This window comes from Bombus pascuorum, chromosome 1 (assembly GCF_905332965.1).
Source record: "Bombus pascuorum chromosome 1, iyBomPasc1.1, whole genome shotgun sequence".
Taxonomy (NCBI): domain Eukaryota; kingdom Metazoa; phylum Arthropoda; class Insecta; order Hymenoptera; family Apidae; genus Bombus; species Bombus pascuorum.
In genome coordinates, this window is record NC_083488.1 from 23,171,710 (window position 1) to 23,195,299 (window position 23,590).

General features: G+C 40.2%; 1 protein-coding gene across 6 annotated transcripts in view; it reads left to right on the forward strand.

Annotated features, from left to right (window-relative positions):
- Window positions 1-23,590, forward strand: part of LOC132908493 (zinc finger protein chinmo) — a 72,327-nt gene that overhangs the window by 8,040 nt on the left and 40,697 nt on the right. For 2 of the 6 annotated variants that reach the window (XM_060962551.1, XM_060962558.1), the window contains exon 2: window positions 12,466-12,690. In XM_060962551.1, coding sequence (XP_060818534.1) covers window positions 12,573-12,690 — 118 coding nt within the window. In that variant the 5' untranslated portion in view covers window positions 12,466-12,572. Of the gene's footprint in view, window positions 1-344; window positions 430-562; window positions 580-10,901; window positions 12,048-12,465; window positions 12,691-15,772; window positions 16,609-23,590 lie in introns of those variants that run through there. The other 4 variants (XM_060962514.1, XM_060962568.1, XM_060962542.1 and 1 more) reach the window with 4 other exon arrangements.

The window sequence follows — 23,590 nt, forward strand, 5'->3', positions numbered from 1 at the left end:
GTACTTTCTAGCGAAAGTGATGGCTGTGGCTGGCCGGTTGCTTGCGTAGGAAAACCAACTCCGGGGGTGGTTGTGCGTCGCTCGACGTTGGAGGCGGTTGTTCCTCCACCTTGAACGCGAAGCGCTCGAGGTGGTCGCGGGTGGGGTGGTTAGTAGCTGAGGCGGGGGTGGATCGGCCAGTTGGAGGGTACGGTGGAGCGAAGGGGGTATCGGTAACCTTGCAACCCTCTTGCGTACACGGAGGAAGGGGAAGTGACAGGAATCCCGGGAGGAGCGGTGGGTTATGGGTTGAAGGCAGTCGGGGGTGCAGCCGCACGGGGCGGCAGTGACGGGCGTGACGTAGTCGGAGGAGGATGTACGCCCCTGTTGGCGAGGGCCACGGCAACCAACAACCATCTCTGGTCAATTCATGGTGGCTTCATCCGCCAGGTACACCGTGTTCTCCTCTTCATATTGTTTCGCGCGCTCTGTTTAGGTGACACGTATTTGCCTGAATATTTTAATACTTTGAAACTTTCGGGGAAATCTGTCTTTTGGCGAGATCAACTGTCACGATCGACAGATCGGAAATCGTACAAAGTACGTATTCATAATCGAACGAACGGTTAGTTTATTTTTTCGCCACTTGCGTTTTGTGACATAAAATCGCGCTTATTTACGGTGATTAGTGGTGATCCTTATCGATCGTGATCGGTTATATTCGTTATATTCGCGAGTCTCATTGGTCGATCGTCAACGTGCTTCTTATGATTTGTGGCTGATAGGTACGTGGTATGATAAGAGGATCTGCACTTTCGTAACGTTGATTCTTAGATGATTGTGGCAGAATTAACAAAGAGCGTTTTTCCTCAGTATGCTACCTGTTGGGAAATGTTAGAGGTCGTATACTTGTAAGATATGTTTTTGTATTCTTCGATTGCCAACCTACTTTTATCTGTACAGTTTTTATATATCTGCCGCTTCGCGTTTCGATCAAAAGTTATGAAATACAAATATTTTGCATTTCTCGTAAGAGAATAACGTTTAAATTCGATATCTTTTTATTTAAATCAACGAACGTTTCAATGAAATCGAGAGCTCCATCGTTTTTCACGTTGAAAATTCATTCCAAATTCCTTTGTCACGAGTTTCTCCTACCAACTATCTACATATTTATACTTTCCCGTTTGACTAGCTTTTAAAGTTCCACTTCATGCATTCTCATTAACCGTTAAGTTCGGTAAACGAATCGTTTCATGCGCGTTTTACCTTGAATCACCGTTATTTACATTTACAGTGCTCGAACGACTCTCGTTCCCTTTGTTTTAATCTTATGCAGCGCATGCACGTGCTACGTGCACCTCTCGTGCATGCGTATGCAGTCCGTATAACGGTGTACAATGCGGAACTATGCTCGTTTAGTTCGGTTCTTTAAGTTATAAAAGAACAACCATGCAAAGTTCCATTTCCTCCACTTAATGTCCCTTTTCTACGGTTCTCGCGGGCTCTATGTCCAAAAAACTGTCTCACTGTTATACACGTAGTTGTTCCGCCTGAAACTGGCTATCTCCCTAATGACTTTCCTTCGAGAAACGTATCGCCACGCATTTGTTTTACAACAAAAAGAGAAATTGTTCCTCTGGGACCTTTTCACGTTTTTTATTCTTTCTTCTGATTTTTGATGGCGTGTCACAATAAATAATGGCAGATGCTTTTCTTTCGCCTAGATACATTGGCCTCGTTCTATGTTTTGTCTGTGAGAGAAAGTTTTCGGATAGGGTTTGTAGAATTATCGTTGCTTCTGTTATACACGGTTAATTAAGATTTCTGTTTTTGCGTTAAACATATCGAGTAGTAGTGAACAAATTGGTACCTCCAAATACTCCCCTTTCGTCTTATTTTCCATCAGTTAAAAGGTCTACACACACGATTGCTTGATTTTATACAACAAAAGTAAATATATTTTTTCATATATCCCTATAATTTACGTAATTGCACTCTATATAAAGTTGTAGAAGAGAAACATAAAGCACGAGCTTTTGTTACATCGTTTACCAGGATATCTTCTCGTTTGTGAAAGTAGCTTATTCAAAAAAATTCCAGGATTCCATCATACTAATTAGCCATTCTCTCTTTCGTTGCAAGGGATATTGCACGCACATGCACGTATCTATATTTTTTCAGAGAGAATTAATCATTCGCAGGAAGTTCGTAAAAATTTCATAGTTCGATTCATCTAATCTTACGCAGCTTGTTTTATTTTTATTTAATTTAGAAGACATTAAAGAAAAGTAGTGAGAAATATTTACGTAAAAATATCCATTACACGTATTTAATATGTTTCTTGTAAAAATATTTATTTCAAAATACGTATTTGGACGATGAAAGAGAATCTAAAAATTGAAAACGATATTCTGGAAATTGGAGCAGAGGCTAGAAATTATGTTTAAAAGGTAAAATAAACACGTTTATAGTAGGGGAAAGACATCAAACAGTGGAAGGAAAATCGTAGACGTCTGTTGGTAGTCGAATTCATGTCAGACTCGTCGTCGTCTTAGAGAACGAAATCCTATCGCTGAAGGCTGTTTGCTCCTTGTTTCCCCGCTGGATTCCCGCGTGAACCGTGAAATTCTCGGTCGTGGATCGCACCAATTTCGTCTTCATGCGTTTCGCCTTGTACGGAACGTTCTACGCTCGATTTCGTCACCGTTTCCCGCGTCCTCGTGGCACCAATTCTCGCGCTTCACGCCTTCGTGAAGCGGCAAACAGCGGTGAAATACGCGGTTGTCGCATCGATAGGCAGATTGGCACGTGTCATCGATTCCTGCACGTGCAACCCTTTACTTCTGTTCAATTTGCCCATCGAAATATTTTCAGCTACGAAATTTTAATTAATCGGAAATTGAAGTTTAGAATCTTTTATTTAATCAGCCTGATCTAGGATCTTTTACCAATTTTATTAACATTTTTATCTATATAAAACATTATAAAAAATTGCCTCTTGTGTTTATTTAAATGTTTTTGTTCGTAAAGGACTTATTTAAATCGTTTAAGCTTAAAGCTAATATCGCGTTAGAGTTTAATCTAGAGTTTAACTTTAATTGTATTATTCGATCCTTTGAATGTGCCGGGTTGTCGGATGCACTGGTGGCATATGTTTCGTTAAAGTCGCATGAATAACCACCGAAACACTTATCTTAATTGCGTTGCCGACAAAATAAATTGTTACCGGTATACGTATCAAGATCAGGTCCCTGCATCGATTTGTAGGAACCGTCAGAGTCTCCGGGAGCTTGTTGTCGATGAAGAAACACCTGCTCTAGTACGTTAATGAAATTTCTCGTTTGTTCATTTGCCTCTATCTATTTTACTTCTGCTCTTTTGTTCCTTGCGAATTCTTCTATAGCAAATTTCGTAATTTCTGTTAAATGATTCTTCGTTGTTACCGTACGTATCTCGTGAATGTTACAGTTGGAGACATGGAGGAAGGACACGATACGTCACATTCTTTATTTTTCGTGTAAGAACACTTCTAAGATGCGATACTTTGTCAACCAGTCACGTATTACGAAAACTGTCTTCTTATAAAAGCAAGTTACGTGGTTCTTTTAAAAAATATTTGCATCAAAATTATTGATTCCTCAAGTTTCTTAGAAAATACTGATTTTAAAAGCGTTTATCATCGTATTTTACGTGACAGGTATATTGTTAGTCTCTTCATAAAATTTCGTATATTTGTCATCTATATCTAGCAGGTTCGCGTATCTTTCAATCGAATTAGTTGCTCCTCTTTTTAGCTACATTATGCGTACGTATATTAGAGTACATCCGTCTAACCATCAAACAACATAAAAATCAGAGAATCAACAAAATTGTACTCGTCTCATTTTACCGCCGTAATGTTCGATCGAAACGATCGATGTAATCCATAGGTTCGTGAACAACATAGCGATTATTTGCTTTTTCCCTCGCAAACTTCTTCTCGTCAAGCGTTTCTTCTTCGTATTATGAGTATACGTTTGCATTTTTAGGCCGAAATTTTCATCAGACGGGAACCCTTCCTCTGCATTTTCCCTACCCTTCGGCAATTATTACCGGGATTCAGGATTCGCACAAATCTCGTCTTTCTCTCTTTCTCGCTTTATCTTTCGTTCGGGGGCGGAAGCTTCTGGAGAGTCGTTGGATAAGGGGGAAACAGTGCTGCGGTAGGAATCGTTGGCTGCAGTATTGACTATACTTCACGGCCAGCTCTTTCGTAGAATACTAGAATGTATTTTCTACAACGTTATCGCCCTTCATGCTATGCCACGTCGCTTCCGCCTCTGACGCAACCGCTACCTCGCTGCTCCCGTGCCTCCTCGAATTTCAATGGGGCGAATGCGCAGGAATGGCAAACGCCTAATTGCGTTTTTCGCTGGTTTGCTGTTTGATACAGAGACATCAGAATCGCAATCCGTTTCTTTGTCGAGTGATCGAGTTTTCCCGAGGGTTTAATCTGCATTTCATACGTCGTATGCATAGTTGCGCAGGATGTGTATTTTTCTGAACAATTAGTATACTTTTGTTGATTAATCTTTCGATTTCGGTAATGGAAGGTGTAATGTGATGTGGATTGGTCTTACTTAATTTTCCTTCATATGAAAAGGCAAGTGAGATAGATTTCGAAGTTGCAACTGTCGTTGTTGAAATAAAACGAAGAATACGTGAAATAAATCTATTATTTGAAAAATAATGAAACTTGAAATTGAAAAATAAGAACATTATTTATTATTCAAAATTCTCCAGCTTAATAATAATAATAATCACCCACTTTTTCAATCGTACAAAATGAAAATTAGATATACATACGATTAGATATATTCCAGGCTACGACTTTTTCAATGAATTATCTTTCAACGTACGATGCCTTACGATAAAACAACCGCGCATTGGATAAGGAGAGAAACATATTGTAATTTCGTTAACGCGCATTTACGTCTTCTAAACTACTCTCTTCGAATAATATCTTTCTTCTCGATGAGATATTCGTTTCCAAAGAAAATGTACATCCTTGGCTGAAGTAACCCGTGCCTTTGACCGAACCTTGCCGCTAGTTAATAGAATAGGTTATCAAAGCAGTGCCACGTTCTCATACCTATTGAACACAACCGAGAGCAGCAGGGTCTTTAATTGAATCGGCGAAATAATTCAGTTACTAGCTACACAGCGTAATGCACTAATGCAGTTTTCTGTCTGAGAGAAAAACAACGGTAATTTGAACGTAGGAATAGCCGCCTGGAGAATCACCCCTATTACCGTTCACGCGAATGTTTTTGCTCGTGCAAATGTGATTTTTGCCGGATAACTGCGTTTCAGCTAGTTTTAGCAACTTTGTGGAATATTAAAAAAATTTTTTTTCTGACTAAGTTTATTTATGATTTTTCGAAAATTAGAAGTAATTCTTTGGAAGATTTTGACGTCGTCGACAATTAGAATTTTTATATGATATATATGTATCGGAAATTGCAATGGAACAAAACGTGGATACTCCGGAACACTTGTCGAGAGACTGAAATAATTCAGAGAACACTTAGCTTCGTAATGAATAAGTTTGGGGCATAAGTATGTTAGTACTTTTATGTAGAGCGCAAGGAACTGCATCGATTGGTGCAGTCAAAAATATAGGTTTCCGTTTTTGAAAAGAGTATAGTTGTATCTTTTCGATGCATAAAAGTGCATAAAATTAGTTGCATATTATGCACCGCCTGATAGCATTTAACTTTCACTTATGATATCTTCTTCTATTCCTAACCGTTTAGGAGATATACAGCCTGTTCCAGTTGCGTGGGATATCCTGTATATATATACACACACAGTGCTTTTTACGACATCAATAGATATTTCGTAAAGGACGTTAGACTATTGGTATCGCGATTGAAAATATGGTATTTGTAGATTTTATATTATTGCGATGCATGTGTGTTGTGCTTGTAGAAGATCAAAGTAAAATTCATCATCTATGCCTGTATAATTCGATCGATGGCCAATATAACCACTTATTATCGACGACATAAAAATGCACTTTGTCATTGTCAACGGCGCAAAAAGCAATTGCCCGTCACAATCATTCCCGCGTCAATTTCGCGTATTTTTCGCGATCATTCTCAATGGAATGTGTCTTGGCCGAAGCGAAGGCTATAAAACAGCCATATAACTCCAACGAAACGCCAATTCCGCTCTCAAGAAACGCTTCTAATGCCATTACAACGGAGCCCGGTTTTCACGATCTTATTGTGCGCGACAGAACCGTCAACTCCGATAGTCGACGTTAATTGGATCTTTGATACATTTTCCAAGAATCATCAACCGAGAACACTCGGCATTGTGTTCTTCCACGAACACCATATCTGAAATTTTCTGTTGCAACCTGCTTCATTCTCAATTTTCAGTTCTCCAACTACCCTTAACGCTCGTTTCAACTACTGCTTCATTCGAAGGGGTGACTTCAACGATTCGAGCAGAGGAACAAAAACCAATTAAAAATCGATCAAAATCAAATAGCTTTTAGAGACTGTAAGCTGTAAATTCGTAGTGATGAACTTCTCTATTTTTTTGAAGTGTGAACATCATACGAAAAATTGCTTGCGACAAGTACAATTTTGTTAATTGTTTTAGAAGAATTTGTTAGATCTAACCAAAGGTATAATCGTCAATACGGATAATATTTTAATACCTTTCGATATCTTAATATAGTATAAGCATTGGAAAATACATGATTTGTTTCCTCAAAATTAAATATAAGTGATACAATGTTGATAACACCAGATTAATTGACTTAAATTATTGAATTTTAAAACCGCCGTCCTGTAAAAAATAGATAATGAGACTTATCGTGTTGTCCTACAATCTTCCTACGAAACCTATATTTTTCTCTACCAACAAATATAATTTAAGTTTTATTACCACGGCCCTCAATTACCAAAACGAAAAAAAGAAGAGATCCATACAACGCAACGCGTCTCGTCTGCAGGCCAGAATCGGTGACATAATACGCGTCGCCATAAGAGTACCGCCGAATTACTCGCCCGCGCACACACTATCATATATACGTACATGTGTACATACACGTATACACGTATAAAGTAGTACATACACGAACGCCGGCTGGCTAGCGCGAAATCAACGCCGGTGTTACGCGCTCGCATACCAGCTCGCGGAACCCGCGCCGCGGTTGTGCGCGTGCGCCGCGTAAACTGCGTGTGCGCTGCAGTGCGCACTTAACCCCGCCACCCCGTGTGCACACGCCCGTGTTGCAGCGCGTCGCGCAAGCGTGCGCGTGTGCGTGCGCGTATCGCGGAATTGTGTGCGTGTCCAGGGGCGCGCGTGCGGCCCCGCAGCGACCTTGAGCCTCCTCGATCCTCCCGCGAGCCTCTCCCTCTATCCACCTCCATTCCCCCACCCCACGCACTATATCTCCCTCCCCTATCATCGTTGCCGCAATTTCTCTCTCTCTCTCTCTCTTTCTTTCTTTCACCTACGCTCGCTCACTCTCACCCCCTCCCTTTCGCTTTCCTTTGCTCCGAGCGCCACGCAGTTAGCGATGGACTCGAGACACGTTCGGAATTGATTGACCGAGTCCGTCGAGTTTTTCTGGTTACTTTGAGAAGAGTTCGATATTGCTAGGAGAATTTTGTGTGGTTTCGGAGTTTGAGCTTGTTTGATGAGGTTAGGCTTGTATCGAAGGTTCGGGGTAGGTGGAGGTTTAATGTATTGTAGAAATATGATTGGGCAAGTTTTCGGTGGTCTGGACCCTCTTGCACGATTAAACTAATATTGTTAGCGAAAATTTACGAGTCGCAAGTTACAAGTTAACGGTCGCAAATAGAGTCTCTCGTATTACAGTGACAGATTCGATAATGAATTTTAGAAATGAGTTTGTCGGTCGACCAGTCGTCCGATTGTTCCGCGTGAAATTACAAAATTATAGAAGAATCGGCTGTAACCTATAACTTGTAACTCAACAGGATCTGTTGCTTTTGAATCGCGTCATTGAAATACCGAAGCGGTATACAGCTTCCATTCATTCAGCATGTTATATGAACCGTTGAGAAGCCACATCAGGTCAACTTCATAAATTATGAAATACTATTACACTGGTTTTTAAGCTTATCTTAGAACTTAACATTCTTTATGTCATCTTCTTACCATGAATGAACTTATGCAAGTACGTAATATTAATCTTCACTTAATAAAAGCACTGATGTCACGTGACAAATACTATAGTTATATATTATAACTTGCGCCTCAATTTATCAAAATTAAATTTCCCTTCTTTCACCATTTTCAAGCTGGAACAACGTTCCGGACAGCTCCGATCTTCGTATAGGGAAATTGTTTGGAAACTCGTAGTAGAAAACTCGATGGCCATCGCTAAGCGCCACGCAGGAATGCTTCGAGCGGCTGAATTTCCATCTACCTTCTCTCTCGCTCGCCCTTTCCCCACTCGTTTTCATACCCCTTCCTTTCATTACTCTCTGCTGTTACGTCCGCCTCTGTCCCTCTCGATGGCTCTCTGACAGTTTCTCTGTCTTGTCTCCCCACAACTCCTACGCTTTTTCCTCCTTTACCCTTCTATACCCTCACGAGGCTCGACGCCTCTTGCACGCACGCAATGCCAGAGCAGGGAGTGCACACTAAATTTTGGCGGACCAGGAACGTATATAGCCTCGCTTCGCGATGGTGTCATCCTATGGGCGTGGGTTTCATAAATTATCCCCTCGGTGGTGTTTTGACGAACGATGGTAGATAAGAATCTTTGACGTTCTTTATGAGGTTTTGTCACTCCCCTGAATGAAAACCTCGAAACTAGCTGTATACGATTCATTTTCACGCCAACGTTAAAATATTAGCTGTGTTCTATCTTCAAAATACTTAAATAATTGAAAATTTTCCAAACGTTTCGCCCATAAACGTCTGACCATACATCCGTCTGTGCAATATTGGTCCATTCTACTTAAACGTTTCTTCGTAATACGGAAATTTTCTTGGTCAGTTTAGTAATCTAATCCTTGCGTTCTCGTCGTATATATACGTTAGTCGATGAATTGAACAACGCGTTGGCACAGTACGAAGAGTGGATTCACGCAATAAAGTTGTAACAAAATTCCTCATCGAAAAGCGTGATAGCGATAGCGATAAAGCAATGAAGACGTTTCGAGTCTACGATTCGCGGCTCGTTTTCGTCTAACTGACTCGTATCATCGGAAGGGTTATTGTCAGACCAGAGAATGACGCGAGACGGTCATTTCGTTCCGATTCACTCAACCGCTCGTAAATTCTCTTCGTGACCTCGACTCGAACGCGTCCGTATGGTTGCGCGACTCAGTCGACGAATATACCACGGGGCGTAACTGCAATTTCAAAAACCCTGAACACCTTACGCCTTCTTTTGACGTTTCTCCGTCGTGAATCTTGTTTCAAGAAATCAGCCTTGTTACATAAGGCGTGGTGGCACGCGTGTGCGTTGAAGAATGTCGTGTGCACACTTGTTCATCGAACTCTTTACGTAGCCACTTCTGTTTGCCTTTCAAGTTTCGACAAAGCCAAAGACAAATACTCATAGTCCTCGATGCTCAGTTTGGCGGTTCGAGCATTCGATAAATTAATGGACAGTTTGTTACACCGCTCCAATCTCTGACTTGGAATAATTCGCCATGACGAGCTTGAAACGAAGGCTCTCCGATGTTTGTGTCAGGTGTGAAAGTAGCAAATTGTACACCTTGAAAATCGGATTCGTTGCGCTTCATTTTCGTAAACAGACGAATTCTGCTGAGTAACGCGGTCGTTTCGTAACCCAACCGTGCTAACGCGCCACTCAGATATCTTTAGGGACGTTAGCTTCTTTTGTAGAATTCATTGGATAGTAAGAAATTTCGATTAGAAGCTTGTGATATTGGCCTACGATCGAAGAACTTGGAATCAAGCGATAATTTCGGAAGATAGTCACCTTTTTCCTCTTAATTCCTTCATTTTCAAGTTGCACGAGAGTTAACAAATATTTATTTGGAATTTTTCTACCTTTCTATTATCACGTGATAAATAAGCGACTAATGCGAATATTTAGGCATTTAGAATTAGAAAGACCGTTATCGAGATTGTTCTATATAAATTTCATTTTATAATATTCTGCTGATATTAACATTCTGTTCCCTAACTTGGAATATGTCATAACACGGTTGCCGTGGAAACAAATGGAATTAGAAACATTTAGTAATGATCTTAGCCACAGACATAATTTTCAACGAATGTCTACCAATAACTTCGAATATAAAGCTTGATAAAAAATCGTATCGTTCGATCAGATCGTTAGATTAATTAGATCGGAAGATTAAAGTCGATCCTTCGAAGCGATCCTTCCCTCTGAAACAGTCAGGGGAGAAGAAAAATCGAAAAGGCGTGGAGGATGCATCCGCGGCCGGTTCTGCATAGTTCACAGCCGATTAAACTTTCCGTGGGACAGTGACGTAATAGCGTGGCCGTGGTAACGAAGGCGACCGTGCAACCGTGATCCCTTCCACGCTCGCGGCGTTCTTGCCGAGTGGCGCCACGTTTCCGCGTTTCGTCCCTGGCACGTGTTAGATTAGAAAGTGGCGGGGATGCGTGATACCTTAGAAGCGTTAAAGGGGGATATATGGGATCGTAGAGGAACGACAAAGAGACAATGACAGGGAACGAGACGAAACCCTTTGGACGAGAAAGACAGCGACGGAAGGTGGCAAGGGGAATCCGGCGAGGATCAACCATGAACAAGCAGAAGAGAGAAACAGATAAATACTGAAAGAGATAGAAACTAGAAATGACAGAGAGAGCGAGAGAGAGAAAGAGAGAGAGAGAAAGAGAAAGAGGTACCACGCGAACTGAAGTTCTACTAGCCTTAAGCAATCTTGCCCCACCTCTTCTCGAAAAAGTCGAATCTTACTTCCCCTACTCCTGGACGTTTCTCCTTCGGTTCCTCTCCTCCCACCTACGCGACCTTCCCTCTTCTTCCACTCGTGCCTACCGCCACCCGGCCCCCCGAAAGTACACCGAACTCACACTATTTCGTCTAACCGCATTTGCATCGGCACCGATGACCCATATTCACGTTCTTTCCTTCGCGACACCACACCATCGACGTCTTCGATCCTCCTTCTCTCTTCTGCCACCGGTTCCTTCTACTACTCGTACACACGTCGATCGCGTACGATCTTCCCGCGCGCCTACGTCGTCGTCGTCGTCGTTGTCGTCGTCGTCGTTGTCGTCGTCGTCGGGGTGCTCACCGTCGTCGCGGCTATCTGTTCCTCTACCGCTCGCTACCAGTGAGTAGAAAGAAGATAGAGAAACGAGCACGCGTGCACGAGTAACGGAGAACGAGTCAGTGAGAGCGTACTTCACGGTGAAGGAGAGAAAGAGACACGCGACGACGGACAGTTACGCGTGATTCGTTCCTGCGAGTCGCGACGATGCGCGATGCAAGTCGGTGACTCGATTTCGGCCGGCTAAGACCAAGTAAACTCGGCCCAGTGTATACGCGACCAGTGTCCCGATACACTACGAGAGCATCACGCGGAGGGAACACGCGACTTTCGTTTCAGTTTCATCTTTCACTGTTTTGTCTGTCTTTTTTTTTTCTTTCTTCGTTCACTCGTTCGTTATTCAAACGTACGCTTTGTAAATCAAAGTTATCCGGTTGCGTTTCGTAACGTTTCGTTGTACTGTGTCCGTGGCTGGAAACAGGCAGCATCAAGTAGAATCAGTGAGATCGAGGAACACTTTTGGAGGATCATGTGCCGCGTGAACACGTGTACGCGAGACCGGTGCGCAGAGTACTGCTGTCGCTCTGTTCAGTGAGTTCGAGCCAGCTCGTAACTCGTAAATCGGCAAAAGTGATTCGTACAATCGAGATACGAGCGTGTATCGTGTGATCCCGAAGTGGGTGTCGCGGATATTCGAGACGCGTACGGATTATCGCGAATGGTGCGCGATCATCGATGCATCGGTGTCCCTGTTGAGGCTGTATCGAGCGGATGGTAATACGGTCCTGAGCATCGGTAGGTTTCCCTCCGTATCACGGAAATCCGGTTAGAACGTTCCATGACATGGTGTAGAGTACGAGCAACTCGCGGTTAGCCAACTGATTCGATTCGATGATTCGCATCCCCGGTTTGCTCCATCGATCTCTCGAGCTGGTGAATTACCCGTTGCCTTGACGATCGCTGGGTTACAGACTCGTCTATGGATCGTAATATTTCGTCGATAACACGATTGCTCTCGGATGGATATTGCGACTCGTATCGTGACACCGTGAACATTTCCAAGATTTGACGCGTATTCAATAGAGCTGTTATCGTAGACGACGGTTACGCTTTAAGATACTGCTGTAAATGTTTTCATACGTAGTGTTTTATACGCTGCTTTTATATGTATGAATTGTTGATGGTTTATAAAGGAAGATTGCTTTCTGTATAGTTGGACGAACTGTTGGGCACGAGCGCGATCAAGAAGGAAAATACCTACTTGAAGGTGGCAGAGACAGGGGTGGAGAAGGTCACGGGGTCGGGCCTAGGGGTGGCATCATGGACTCTCATCAGCAATTCTGTCTCAAGTGGAATAGTTTCGGTAGCAACCTAGCGACAGCGTTCTCGAATTTGTTCAAAAGCGAGAGTCTTACCGATGTCACCCTATTCTGCGAGGGTAAGTTCCACTCGTATATTACTTACTATTAACATGTTTATACTTGAGCAGGTATCTTAAAGATTCGGAAATTTCATCTACTATATATATATTATCATGATATCTCGTTACGTATAAAAAAGAATCTCGAGAATCTATAAAAACATCACGCAACGACAATGCACGCACAATCGTCTTCGAAATGTTATACCTTCTCAAGTCAAAGTTGTCACTGCACGCTTCGATAAATCGAGTATTAATTGTCAGTCGGTGTCGTTGAATCGTAAACGACACGTAATGGTATCGGTAAAGCTACTTAATTTCAGAATACATAGACTACACTTTTGTTTTAATCCATATCCCGTGTTTCACGCGATAAGAACCATCAACGAAATCTCTCGCGTAAAATACAAAGCAAAGATGGAAATTAAATAACCGGGTCTAAATCTAATTCGACTTTGCGATCATCTGTAAACCAATCGAGAGCTAAATGCCACTTCCAGCAATCGATTTATCAATATCAAGCCATTGCAGTGACGACGCGATATTCGAACAGCAACCACGTTTCCCTGGCTTATCTGTCAACAACAAAATGCCGAACTTTCTTATCGAAAAGAATCTAAAAATTGCTAAAAGAAACGATGGTTTTCGCACGTGGCCGGAAGCCTTTCGTACCTCCAATGTCTGACCAAAGCGACGCCATCACTCCTTGCGCGCGAACACGCTCTCACCTGCCGACCTCTGTGCAAACATATGCAGGCGGTCGCACGATTCGCGAGCCGGTGCACGTGTGCGGCTGCAGGCGAAGTGCAGCGGCGGCAGATTGGTCCGCCTCCTACCCTTGTTTCACCCAATCACGCAGGGCGAGTCACCACTCGCGCAGAGTCAGTCGGCGTGCATGCGAATCTCTGCCAGCCTTGCACATCGTTCTATGTATACACCGTATATACGTATACGTATGGTAGCAAGCGGATACACGCGCGTGCAGCGTGCTAGTGGTGCGCGCGATTTCCCCCAGTGCGAATGCAACATTCTTACAGATTCATCGCGCGAAACCGCAGTTCGCGGTGAGCCGCGGTGCAATCCACTCACGCTTGCATTGCGTCGTTCCTTGTGCGTGTCGTTCTCGTATCGTACTCGTATCGATCGCTACGATGCATCCGACTGATCGTTCGTGAATCTCGTCGAGAGTTTCTTCAAAAATTTCTACGGAATTTATGAAGAATTCGTCGGAGCGATTTGTAGAGAGTCTGCTTAGAAGTTCGCATGAGACTTGCAAAGAATTCGTGGGAAAATATCGTGAAAGTTGTATAAAGGATTCGTCGATTCGTAATCATAAAATTTCACGAAACAGGTAATTCCTAAAGGATCGATTAAAGAATTCGTATAAAACGGAGAAAATGAAGAATTTATGGAATTATAGTTAAAAGATAGATTCATAGAACGATTGATAAAGAATTTACAAAGAATTGGTTAAAAAGTCCGCTGGATCGAAATAGGTATTTTATCTGTGCCTGAAGAATGAACGTTTCGATCGAGTGGATTGTTTTAATTTATCGCCACGCGTGTCCCGTTTATGCAGCCACAACAGAGTGGTTTCCGGTCCTAAAATAACAGACGCGGAAATACATCTTAATTGATAATGGATCGCGTTGATGCAACGATATTTCGTCACTGTTCGTTGGTTTCGCTTCGAGCGGAATTCGGTTTGGTGTTTCTGTGATGCCTTGTCGTCGAAGCCTAATGCGATCGCCACATGGTTGTTGAAATGTGCATCGTACACAAAGAGATACCGGTGTCTGATTTCGGTGATGCGTTAAATAAACACGTGTCTCGTGTGACGTAAATATTCGACACGATTGGATTAACATAATCGTTTAGAGTGCACTGCAACGATTTCCTCTATCTATATTACGTGTTATAAATTTAAGTATCGCGCTACGTTCTACGTATTGTATTCTATGCATCGAACAAAAGAAGATAATAAAATAGCTCCTGTTTAATTTAAATACCATTTGACTTCCTAAGTAATGCAGCCTATGCATCAAACAAAAGAAGACAATAAAATGCTCGATGATACCTGCATACTTACACAGTTCGTACGTGAAATAGAAATGCGTCACTAGGGCAATCGTTATTGCACGATCTTGTTCATATTTACACTGCTAAAAATTGACTCACCGTGTGCAACGAGTTATACGCGGAGCGAAGATTACCAAGGCTCCGCGATTGCGACGTCAATAAATTTCGGCATAACTTATCAGCCACAATGATAACGCTGCTATAAGCCAACACACGAAACTAGATATTTCTTCCGTTATCAACTTTGCTGGATAAAAAAGAATGTGCAACTTTCGAGACTCGTGCTCGAGTTTCTTCTAATCTTCGATGTCATGCCCTCGTAAACATATTAATCAAGCAATTTATATGTACATACATTGAAATGATCCGAATCATCGGAATCTTGCGTGTATAACGTGTCACGCTGCATCGACGCTGCAGTACCGTTATAAATTCTATTGTCGAATACGAAAGTATGAGTGAGTGGATATTGGTGTCACACCGACTCACAGGAGGCTAACGGCGCCCCGTTAAATGCAGCACGTAGAGAAAGTTGTGAGTTGACTAGATCGACCGATTAATCACTATCGCTCGCGAAGACCGCAGAGCTGCTCGCTTAATTGGTTAGTTAGCCCACCACGTGCCATCGAGCTGCTTTTTTCACCATGATGATCGAAACGAGACTAACTGCGCCTGGTCTTCTTTCATTTCTAATGGTAACATAATCGATCGACTGTTGCGCGGTGGAAATTTTAATAGCGTGGTATTACCCATAGATACTTGGTTTTCCCGGATTTCGTTTCAACGATCAGGAATTTGGGATAGACTCTTTAGGAAAATTGAAATTCTAAGAAAATTTGGATATATCCTCTGTGGGATGTCATTAATTAGGTGTATTTTTCTAGTATTTTCTATTAGTTCATTATTTTCGTGAAATTAATGGATAGAATTGTTTGCTTTTGATTTTCGATATTGATATCTTTGTGTGCAGAATGTCACTTATAGACTTGTTAAGATTGTTTCGTGAAACATATATCAGCGAAAGACGAGCCAAAAAGTGTAGTGGAAATAATAGCACAGTTTTTTAGCGTAATTAGCCGACATGCAGTGACCGATGAAATGGACAGTCTTCGTAAGAATCGCAATTACCCAATTACTTCTGACATATCGAACATGTAATCGAAATCGTTCCACCAATATCAATCTTTGTTGCTTCCCTCTGAACATCTCTACAAATTCTTCTACATTTAGACCATTTTTTCGCGACAAATTCTCAACATGCAACTCGCGTCAATGACAACGTCGGACAGCTAAAGTCCAACCGCGCGATTCGCGATAACCTTCGCTGGCCCCGAAACGGGTGGACACTTCCGAAACGGCCTTTTTTTACATTTGTACGCGACGCGATATGAATTTTTGTTCGCGCGTGCAACGAGTTATCCAACTGTCCCTATTCCCCTTACGGTCTTGTTTCCTTCGACGAACGCACGATTCTCCTTTTCTAACGCTTTCTCTCTAGTCCACACGCGCGCGTCCTGATTTCACGAAAACAGCCTCTAACGCGCTCTGCCTAGTGGAACAGTTTCTTTGAAACGAAGGGAAAGGAGAAGTTTCCTTTCCAGTCTCTCCTGTGGAGTTCTAACGAAGGTCGTAGGATCTGCTCACCTCGTTGGGGAAGGTGGACGAAAGTCGACGAAAATCCGTACTCGCTCGTTCCTCCACTTCGATGGGGAGAAACAGGCAGGAGTAACTCGATGCTTTGTCGCCTGGAGTGTGGTCTTTCTGCTCGTGAAGCTAGAGAGGGTGAGAACCTAAAAGGGAGGTCGGTAGATGGGAAGGGTTCAAGGACGACGAAGTTTGCTGTCGAGGAAAAGGGAGGTAAGAACATAGCGTGCTCCAAAGATGAGATCGTGTGGTTGAGCAATGCGTATGCTCGTGTGGTTTTGATGTGTGCGCATGTACAAATGTGTCGTATGTATACGTAAGTATATGTATGTATATATGCATGTATGAATGTACGTTAGTATACATACGTATGTATGTGTTTGAAAAATTTGTAAGGAGATTTTTTTTATTTTTAGTATTTTACGTTATCAGACACGTATCATACAGATGAAATAATAGATTTATAATAAAATGCTTAGAAAATAAAAGCTACGAAAAACATATAATTTATGTAATATACTAAATGATAACGTCGATTGGTAATACTTATGGTCGACAGTGTATCTAAGAATATGTATGCGTATGTATGTCGATGCATATTTATATACATATACGTACCAGTACTATGCGCTCAGATGTATGTAATCGCTGGAAGGTCCAAAGGAAGCCGAAAGTAGGTCTGGGTTACAGTTAGATCTAACAGTCTTCTTCACGGTCTTTTTCAACCGTATAGACGATGCATACTGTTTCAAACGTATCGACACGTGGTATACGCACTGGCACGCAGCACACGTATATTCGTATTTCTATATGTGTAAATGCGTGGGACGTTGCGTATCTTTCGAGCTTGCGAGTAACTTGTGGTAGAATTTCTGATCGAAGTTGGATCGTTGAATATAGGGATGGATTAGACGTGGAGTTAAGATAACAGAATTAAGATTGTTGTTCGCTTCGTTTCCTGATCCATTGTTATTATACTTTATACATTTGCTTTGCCTTACAACGTTCTTTGTTTTCTTTTCGATAGAGCCTGTTTTAATATTAGGATTATTAATTGTTGTTTAGAAAATTACTAAGTATCTAAACACTTGATACATCGAGTTTAGTTCACAAGCCACATTGATCAACCCCATAAATCGAAACATAAAGAACGATGATAACGTTACAGACATTATTTTTTAGATGTACTGTGAAATCATCTTCTCGCAATAAATGAACTCGTGGAAGTAGATACCTAATCTATTTCCAGAATAGTGAATGTTAATCGCGTACATATTTAATTAAGTTGCGAGACTGACTAAAGGTGAAGTCGATCAGTTTGATTTCTGGAAGGCTCGAATCAATATTATAGAATCGAAAATAAATGTAGCGCATAAACGTATGGTTTATATTGGTATTGATTCAGCGTTGGAAGTTGCATAACATACCAAGGCGAAAGATAAGACTCGAGTACATAAATCTTTCGCCGTAAGAAATGTGTCAAGCACGAAGTAGGAACACGTGTATCTGCGATATCAAAATATTCGGGCAAAAATCGAGAATAAAAGAAAGAAAAAAAAGACGAATTACATACAAATCGAAATTTACAAGCGTTATCAACGAAACGCGAGAAAGTATGCTTGTGAGTTGTGTGCGCACCCGCGCGATCAATCGCTTCTGTATATGTGTGTAACGTTACAAGATTATACGGAGTGTGCAAGCGACACGTGGAACGTTAGACCAGAAACATTCATATACCGTTCGTTAGTGTCCGAGCGGAACTATCGTGCACGCTGTCCTTAGATGCGAAAGGCGGCTTCTTATACGGCCATTGCGATCAAAATTCATTTGAATATGACCCAAATAATTGCATCTATTTGCGCGTGATACGTGTGGCTTCTTAGAGTACGCGTCTAATAATTTTTCGTATTATTAGAAAGCTAAGGAGATTTTTTATATTGAGCGAAAGCTGCTTTTAGCGACAGAATCTTCTCTTTTTTTACGCGACTATTCCTGGTAAAGATATCAATATCAAGCGAAGTCGTTTTAGCGCCGTCGAATATTTTTGCTCTATTCGTTGCTTTTTACGTGTTGTGAACCGTATAATATAAGGTCATGGCATAGTTTTATGTAAATATACCGTTACTGTTCCTCTTATGTTATAGTTACACGCAACAAACAAACAAACAAGCCTTCTGTCATCGTTATTTATCTAAAGAAATATTATATTATTAAACATATATATATAATGTTACCTATCGAAAAAAAGAGAAACGAATCTAAAAATCTGAAAAATATTCGATTTCAATCGTTTTTCGAGTGTAAGAAGCAAAAAGAATTCGAGTTAAATGTCTTCCAAATCATGATTTTAACTAATTTATAACATCCATAAAGCAAACCAGTCATAATTTCATAATTATAAACCTCCTTCCACATCGTAAATCCATTAAAAACCTAAAATCCAACAATCTTAGTCATTCTGAATATTCATAACACAATAATTTCCAACAGAGGAAATACATTAGCCGCGTATCGTTATTACGCGACACGAAATCTTTCCGCCAGATTATATTTCGGGCGTAGAGAGCGTGATTTGGCCAAATCTACGACGCGACGTAGTCGCCGCGATACGAGCCGTTGTGGACGATTATCTTTCGAGATCAATCGTTGTTATTGGGTCACTGTGTTCAGTGCAACGCGATAACGCGTGGGCAGGCACAGTTCCGAGCGGCAGCACGGTATCTGGGTGAAGCAAAAGGGTCGGCCATAAGCAGGAAATTAGGCCGTGTCGTTGGTTCGTCGCTGTATGTTGCAACCAGAACTCGAAGTGACGCACGCGGAAACACGCACAGATGCGTAGCCACCGTGCGTGGCTGCATGTGGACACGTCGTGAGAACGCGACACATCCTCTGTCCTATGAAATCCATATGTTTTACAAATTTTCATCCGCTATGAAATATCACTTTTTATTACTATACTGCGTTTTAGGCCTGGAAATGTTTGTTCCAGCGTGAAGCACGAATTATATCAGCTTTTGTTATTGGTAGATTCGACTTTATCGATAAATTTGCCGTTAGAAAGAGACAAAGTAGATTTATGTAATACTGTTTACGAATTGTAGCTATCCATGTGATGGTGATAGTTGTTTTACGTATGTACGATTATGACAATCGCACGAACTAACCATTTCTCTGTTCGATAGAGTTTGCAAATGTTCGATCCTGGAATTTCTTGAATAGCAGAAAATTTTCGATTCTCTCGCAACGTGCTTATAATTTTTCTGGATATATTATAATTAGTTAATCATCATCTTAAAGAAGGAAGTAATGTTCTAGGATGACTAATTCAGTAAACGACATTTGTATGCATAACATTATATTATCATCAAGGTAAATTTCATTAATGTCGAATAGTTCCAGACTTATACTTATACTGTTTATAATACTGTTATATACTGTTTATAATACTGTATAATACTGTTATGTTTATGATACTGTTTATAATATGGTGTTAAATTAACGACAAGCTATACGAGTCTTTGATAATTCGCATCGAATCGTCACTATTCAGGTTCTTCAGAATTCATGTTCATTGATCGCGTATGATACACGCATGCCTTCTAACTGTGCACAAAAATAAAATAAAACGCGCGTTATCTAGTCGATAAGGCTGTTCGAACGCAGGTACACTTCCGCTATTTGAATTTCGAACGGCGATTCAAAAATATAAAGAATCCTCGGTTGAACGTAACACGCTGTTGCTATTTTTATTCGCGAACATAAAGGGGTCTGTGTCCGGACTCTACGTTCCAAGTCGATTTTCTTCAGGAAAATCGTAGAGAATCGTCTAAATAAATATTTCCTATTATTCTGCGGGAAATATTCAAAATTTGCAGATATTTTTTAAACAAACAGGAAATATATTTCGTTAAATGTATCATTAAATTGCTTTTATTAACCCTGCTATATATTACGTTATCAATCTTATCACATCATATTGGATCATTTTCTATCTCTAATTGTGTCTTTACTGTTGAAATATTTCTCAGCTGTGAAGAAAATATAAAGCAATCGTTGTTTTAATTATAATTTGATTCCAGATACAGAGAATACATATTTACCGTAAATTTTTAACATTTTATAGTATATGAAATTTATAGAAATTTATAGTATACCATAACTATATTTGACAGTTTACTTGAGTCTCTAGTGGTCCATTGTCAAAGGGCCGAAATATTCAAAATCCTTTTGTCTGTTGAAACGAAACACATAAAATTTATGTATTAAGTACTTGGCTTGCCTACATAAGTATATAACTGTATTAGCTTAAAAAATATAAAAAATGTGAGAAATATTGGTTATCTGAGTGCAAGATAGAAATATGGAACGTAGTCTAGGAACGATCACAAATCATGTATAGTCGAGTACAAAGAAGGTTTCAGAAACTCGATGTACGACCGATATAAAGGGGACAACCGAGAAATGGGGAGTGAACGTACTTGACTCGTAAACTCGAGAACTCAGTGAAGCAAAATATACTTCTTAGAGTCAAGGTTAGCTCTGATGCAACAGGATGCCGGCCATTGACATCGTATTCCGTCATCTCATCAATTCCTACTCGTACACGCGCTAGTAATTCGCAAACTTTTCTGCGACTTATTTACCTTTTCATGTTATTGCATACTAATTAAAAGGTCTTTTCACTATCAATGAATTGCGCAATATTTTAAACTTCCACGACGACACTACCTTTGGTGTCTTTCACATTTGGATCAAGCCTTGTCTTCAAGATATTTTGTATCATTTCTATGTATTTTTTGTGAAACTAATCACGAAATATGTAATCATTTTTTCAATGTAATTCTTTCTATTTTACTCAACAAAGAATATCATTTTTTCTATCAGGTAGACATACCTACGTTAGAAATATAACTTCACTTGACTCCGTTTAATTTTATCTTTGACTCAAAATAATCCAAAGCCATTCGATTTCTTATCAAATATCAAAAATACTCAATCTTCGACGTTTTACGTATACTTAATCATTTAATCATATATCTCTTATTTATTTCAAATTGTATCACATTCCTTTCATGTTTATTATATTCAAAAATCGTATGTCCGATCACTTAACGAGAGTAACAGAATATCAACTCGCTTAAGCAATAAGACGACGTATCAATTTGATGAAATACAACTATAATTCAGCTTTCAAACGAGACCAAATCGTTCGTCGGTGGTTCAAATATTTTGTCGTTGCTTTCACAACATCTCGTTCCTCTCGTCTGGTTCTCCTCGTGCAGTCATAGTGATTAATTGAGTCGGCCCGTCTAATAGGTGAAATGCTAAAGTCCGATACCTTACTTTGAGATTGCTCGTTAATCTATTCTCTGTTCGCGCAACGCGGTTTGTCAATCTTGTTGCGAGGTTCTTCTCTTGCCTATTTGCTGCTTCTATTAGAAACGTGACGACCATAACCGCCAGCGTTCGTCGATTTCGCAGTATGGAAGTTTCGAAGGTAAGAATTCTTGGAATATTGTAGCCGAGCATAAAAGTACCGTAATCATACAATTACTCCCGAAACCAGTATATTTCTTTCTCTTAAAACGACGATGGACGTTAGAAGCAAAATGCAAAATACGGGATTTGCAGGATTCACGTTGGTTTCGGTCTTACCTGGTTTGCGTTCAAAGAAAAAACATAAAATTGATAGTTTTGTTTGCGTGCTCCAGAAAGGCGTTCTTAGAAATTTATTTTCTTTATCATTTTTATGCAGGTTAGCGTACTTGAAATTATCGCCTCCATCTATGCTTAAAGATACAAGATACAAGTTCTGTATCGAGGTGTTTCGAATAGAAGTTTCATGATTTTATGTAGCAATATCCTGTTCGTATATGCAACTATGGTAGTTTACATTCACTTCTTTTGCTTCGTAGAAAGGTTGAAATAAAATTTGATGTCATTCAGTACTTTCTCTTTTTTCATATAAAGAAACCGCTTTCAAGAAACTGTTACAATCATCGATTTTAAATGTAATATTATTTTTAATTAAATATAACATTTTTCTTATTTAAAAATTCGATTACTTCAATTTTTATGGGAAAGAAGATATAAAGCATCAACTGCAGAATTCAGCAAAAGAAAGAATATTTTTTTAGAAGTGATTGCCATAGCTTGTGTTTCGTGAACAATCGTAATCGTTCGAGCATCGAGGCTGGAAAACTGAGCATGGAACGCGTGGAACTATGAGTGATTTCAAGGCCTCTGGCATTTGTTAGTATTACAAGACAAACGCAGAGTTGCGAAACTTCACGTTGTTGATAGCGTTGCTGCTGTTATCAGATTACTACGATATTAAATACCATGTGGTCACAAACGTAGATCGATAACATTATGCGCCCATCTCTTACGAAAACTTCGTAATAAAATGAAAAAAAACACACACAGATAAAATATGGAATATTCGTGCACTTTCGAACGACGTTCAAGCGTGAAACGCGACTAAATGCAGGTGCCCAGGTACTGATAATTTTCTCTAGAATCGAGAATTAATCATCCGCCTACTAAGTGGGTCAATGACACAATTACACAATCCGTTGGCTTAGCAGACTCGTGCGTGCATTTATGGCCTTTGTTGGAACGAACGCAACGCGTATAAATATAACCGTAAATTCGCGGTATCTTCTGTCTTTTGCCACGTCGAAGAGACATAGGAATTTTTTGGTTTTATTTCTTATTTTTTCTTTTTTTGAAAACTTGCATGTATCTTTATTTATTAATTCTCGTTCTTATACTTCATATATTTCTCTTTACATTAATATTCTTAATGCTTTTGATCGTTCAGATTCGAATTATTTGGAATCGTTTGATTCATTTTATCGGTAATTTTATGTTGGTAAAAATTTTGTAGGGAGGAGGAAAAAAAAACATGACGAATCTTAGAATAGTTTGATATAAGTTCGCAAATCGGTCGTTTAGATTAAACTGCAGTTTTTTCTTACGATAATGTAAATTATCTGTTCGCTTATATTCGCTGTTCGTATTGTGAAAGCGTAGGATTACTAGAAATTACATACATAAAAACATTTTATCATTTCGTTACATTCGTAAAGATGCTCTATGTGTGTGAATTATACAATTTTTTTTATCGCAAAGTTAGGGGAAATAATATGAAATGACTGATCAAGATAAAGTACATTATCAGAAAAAATTTTCC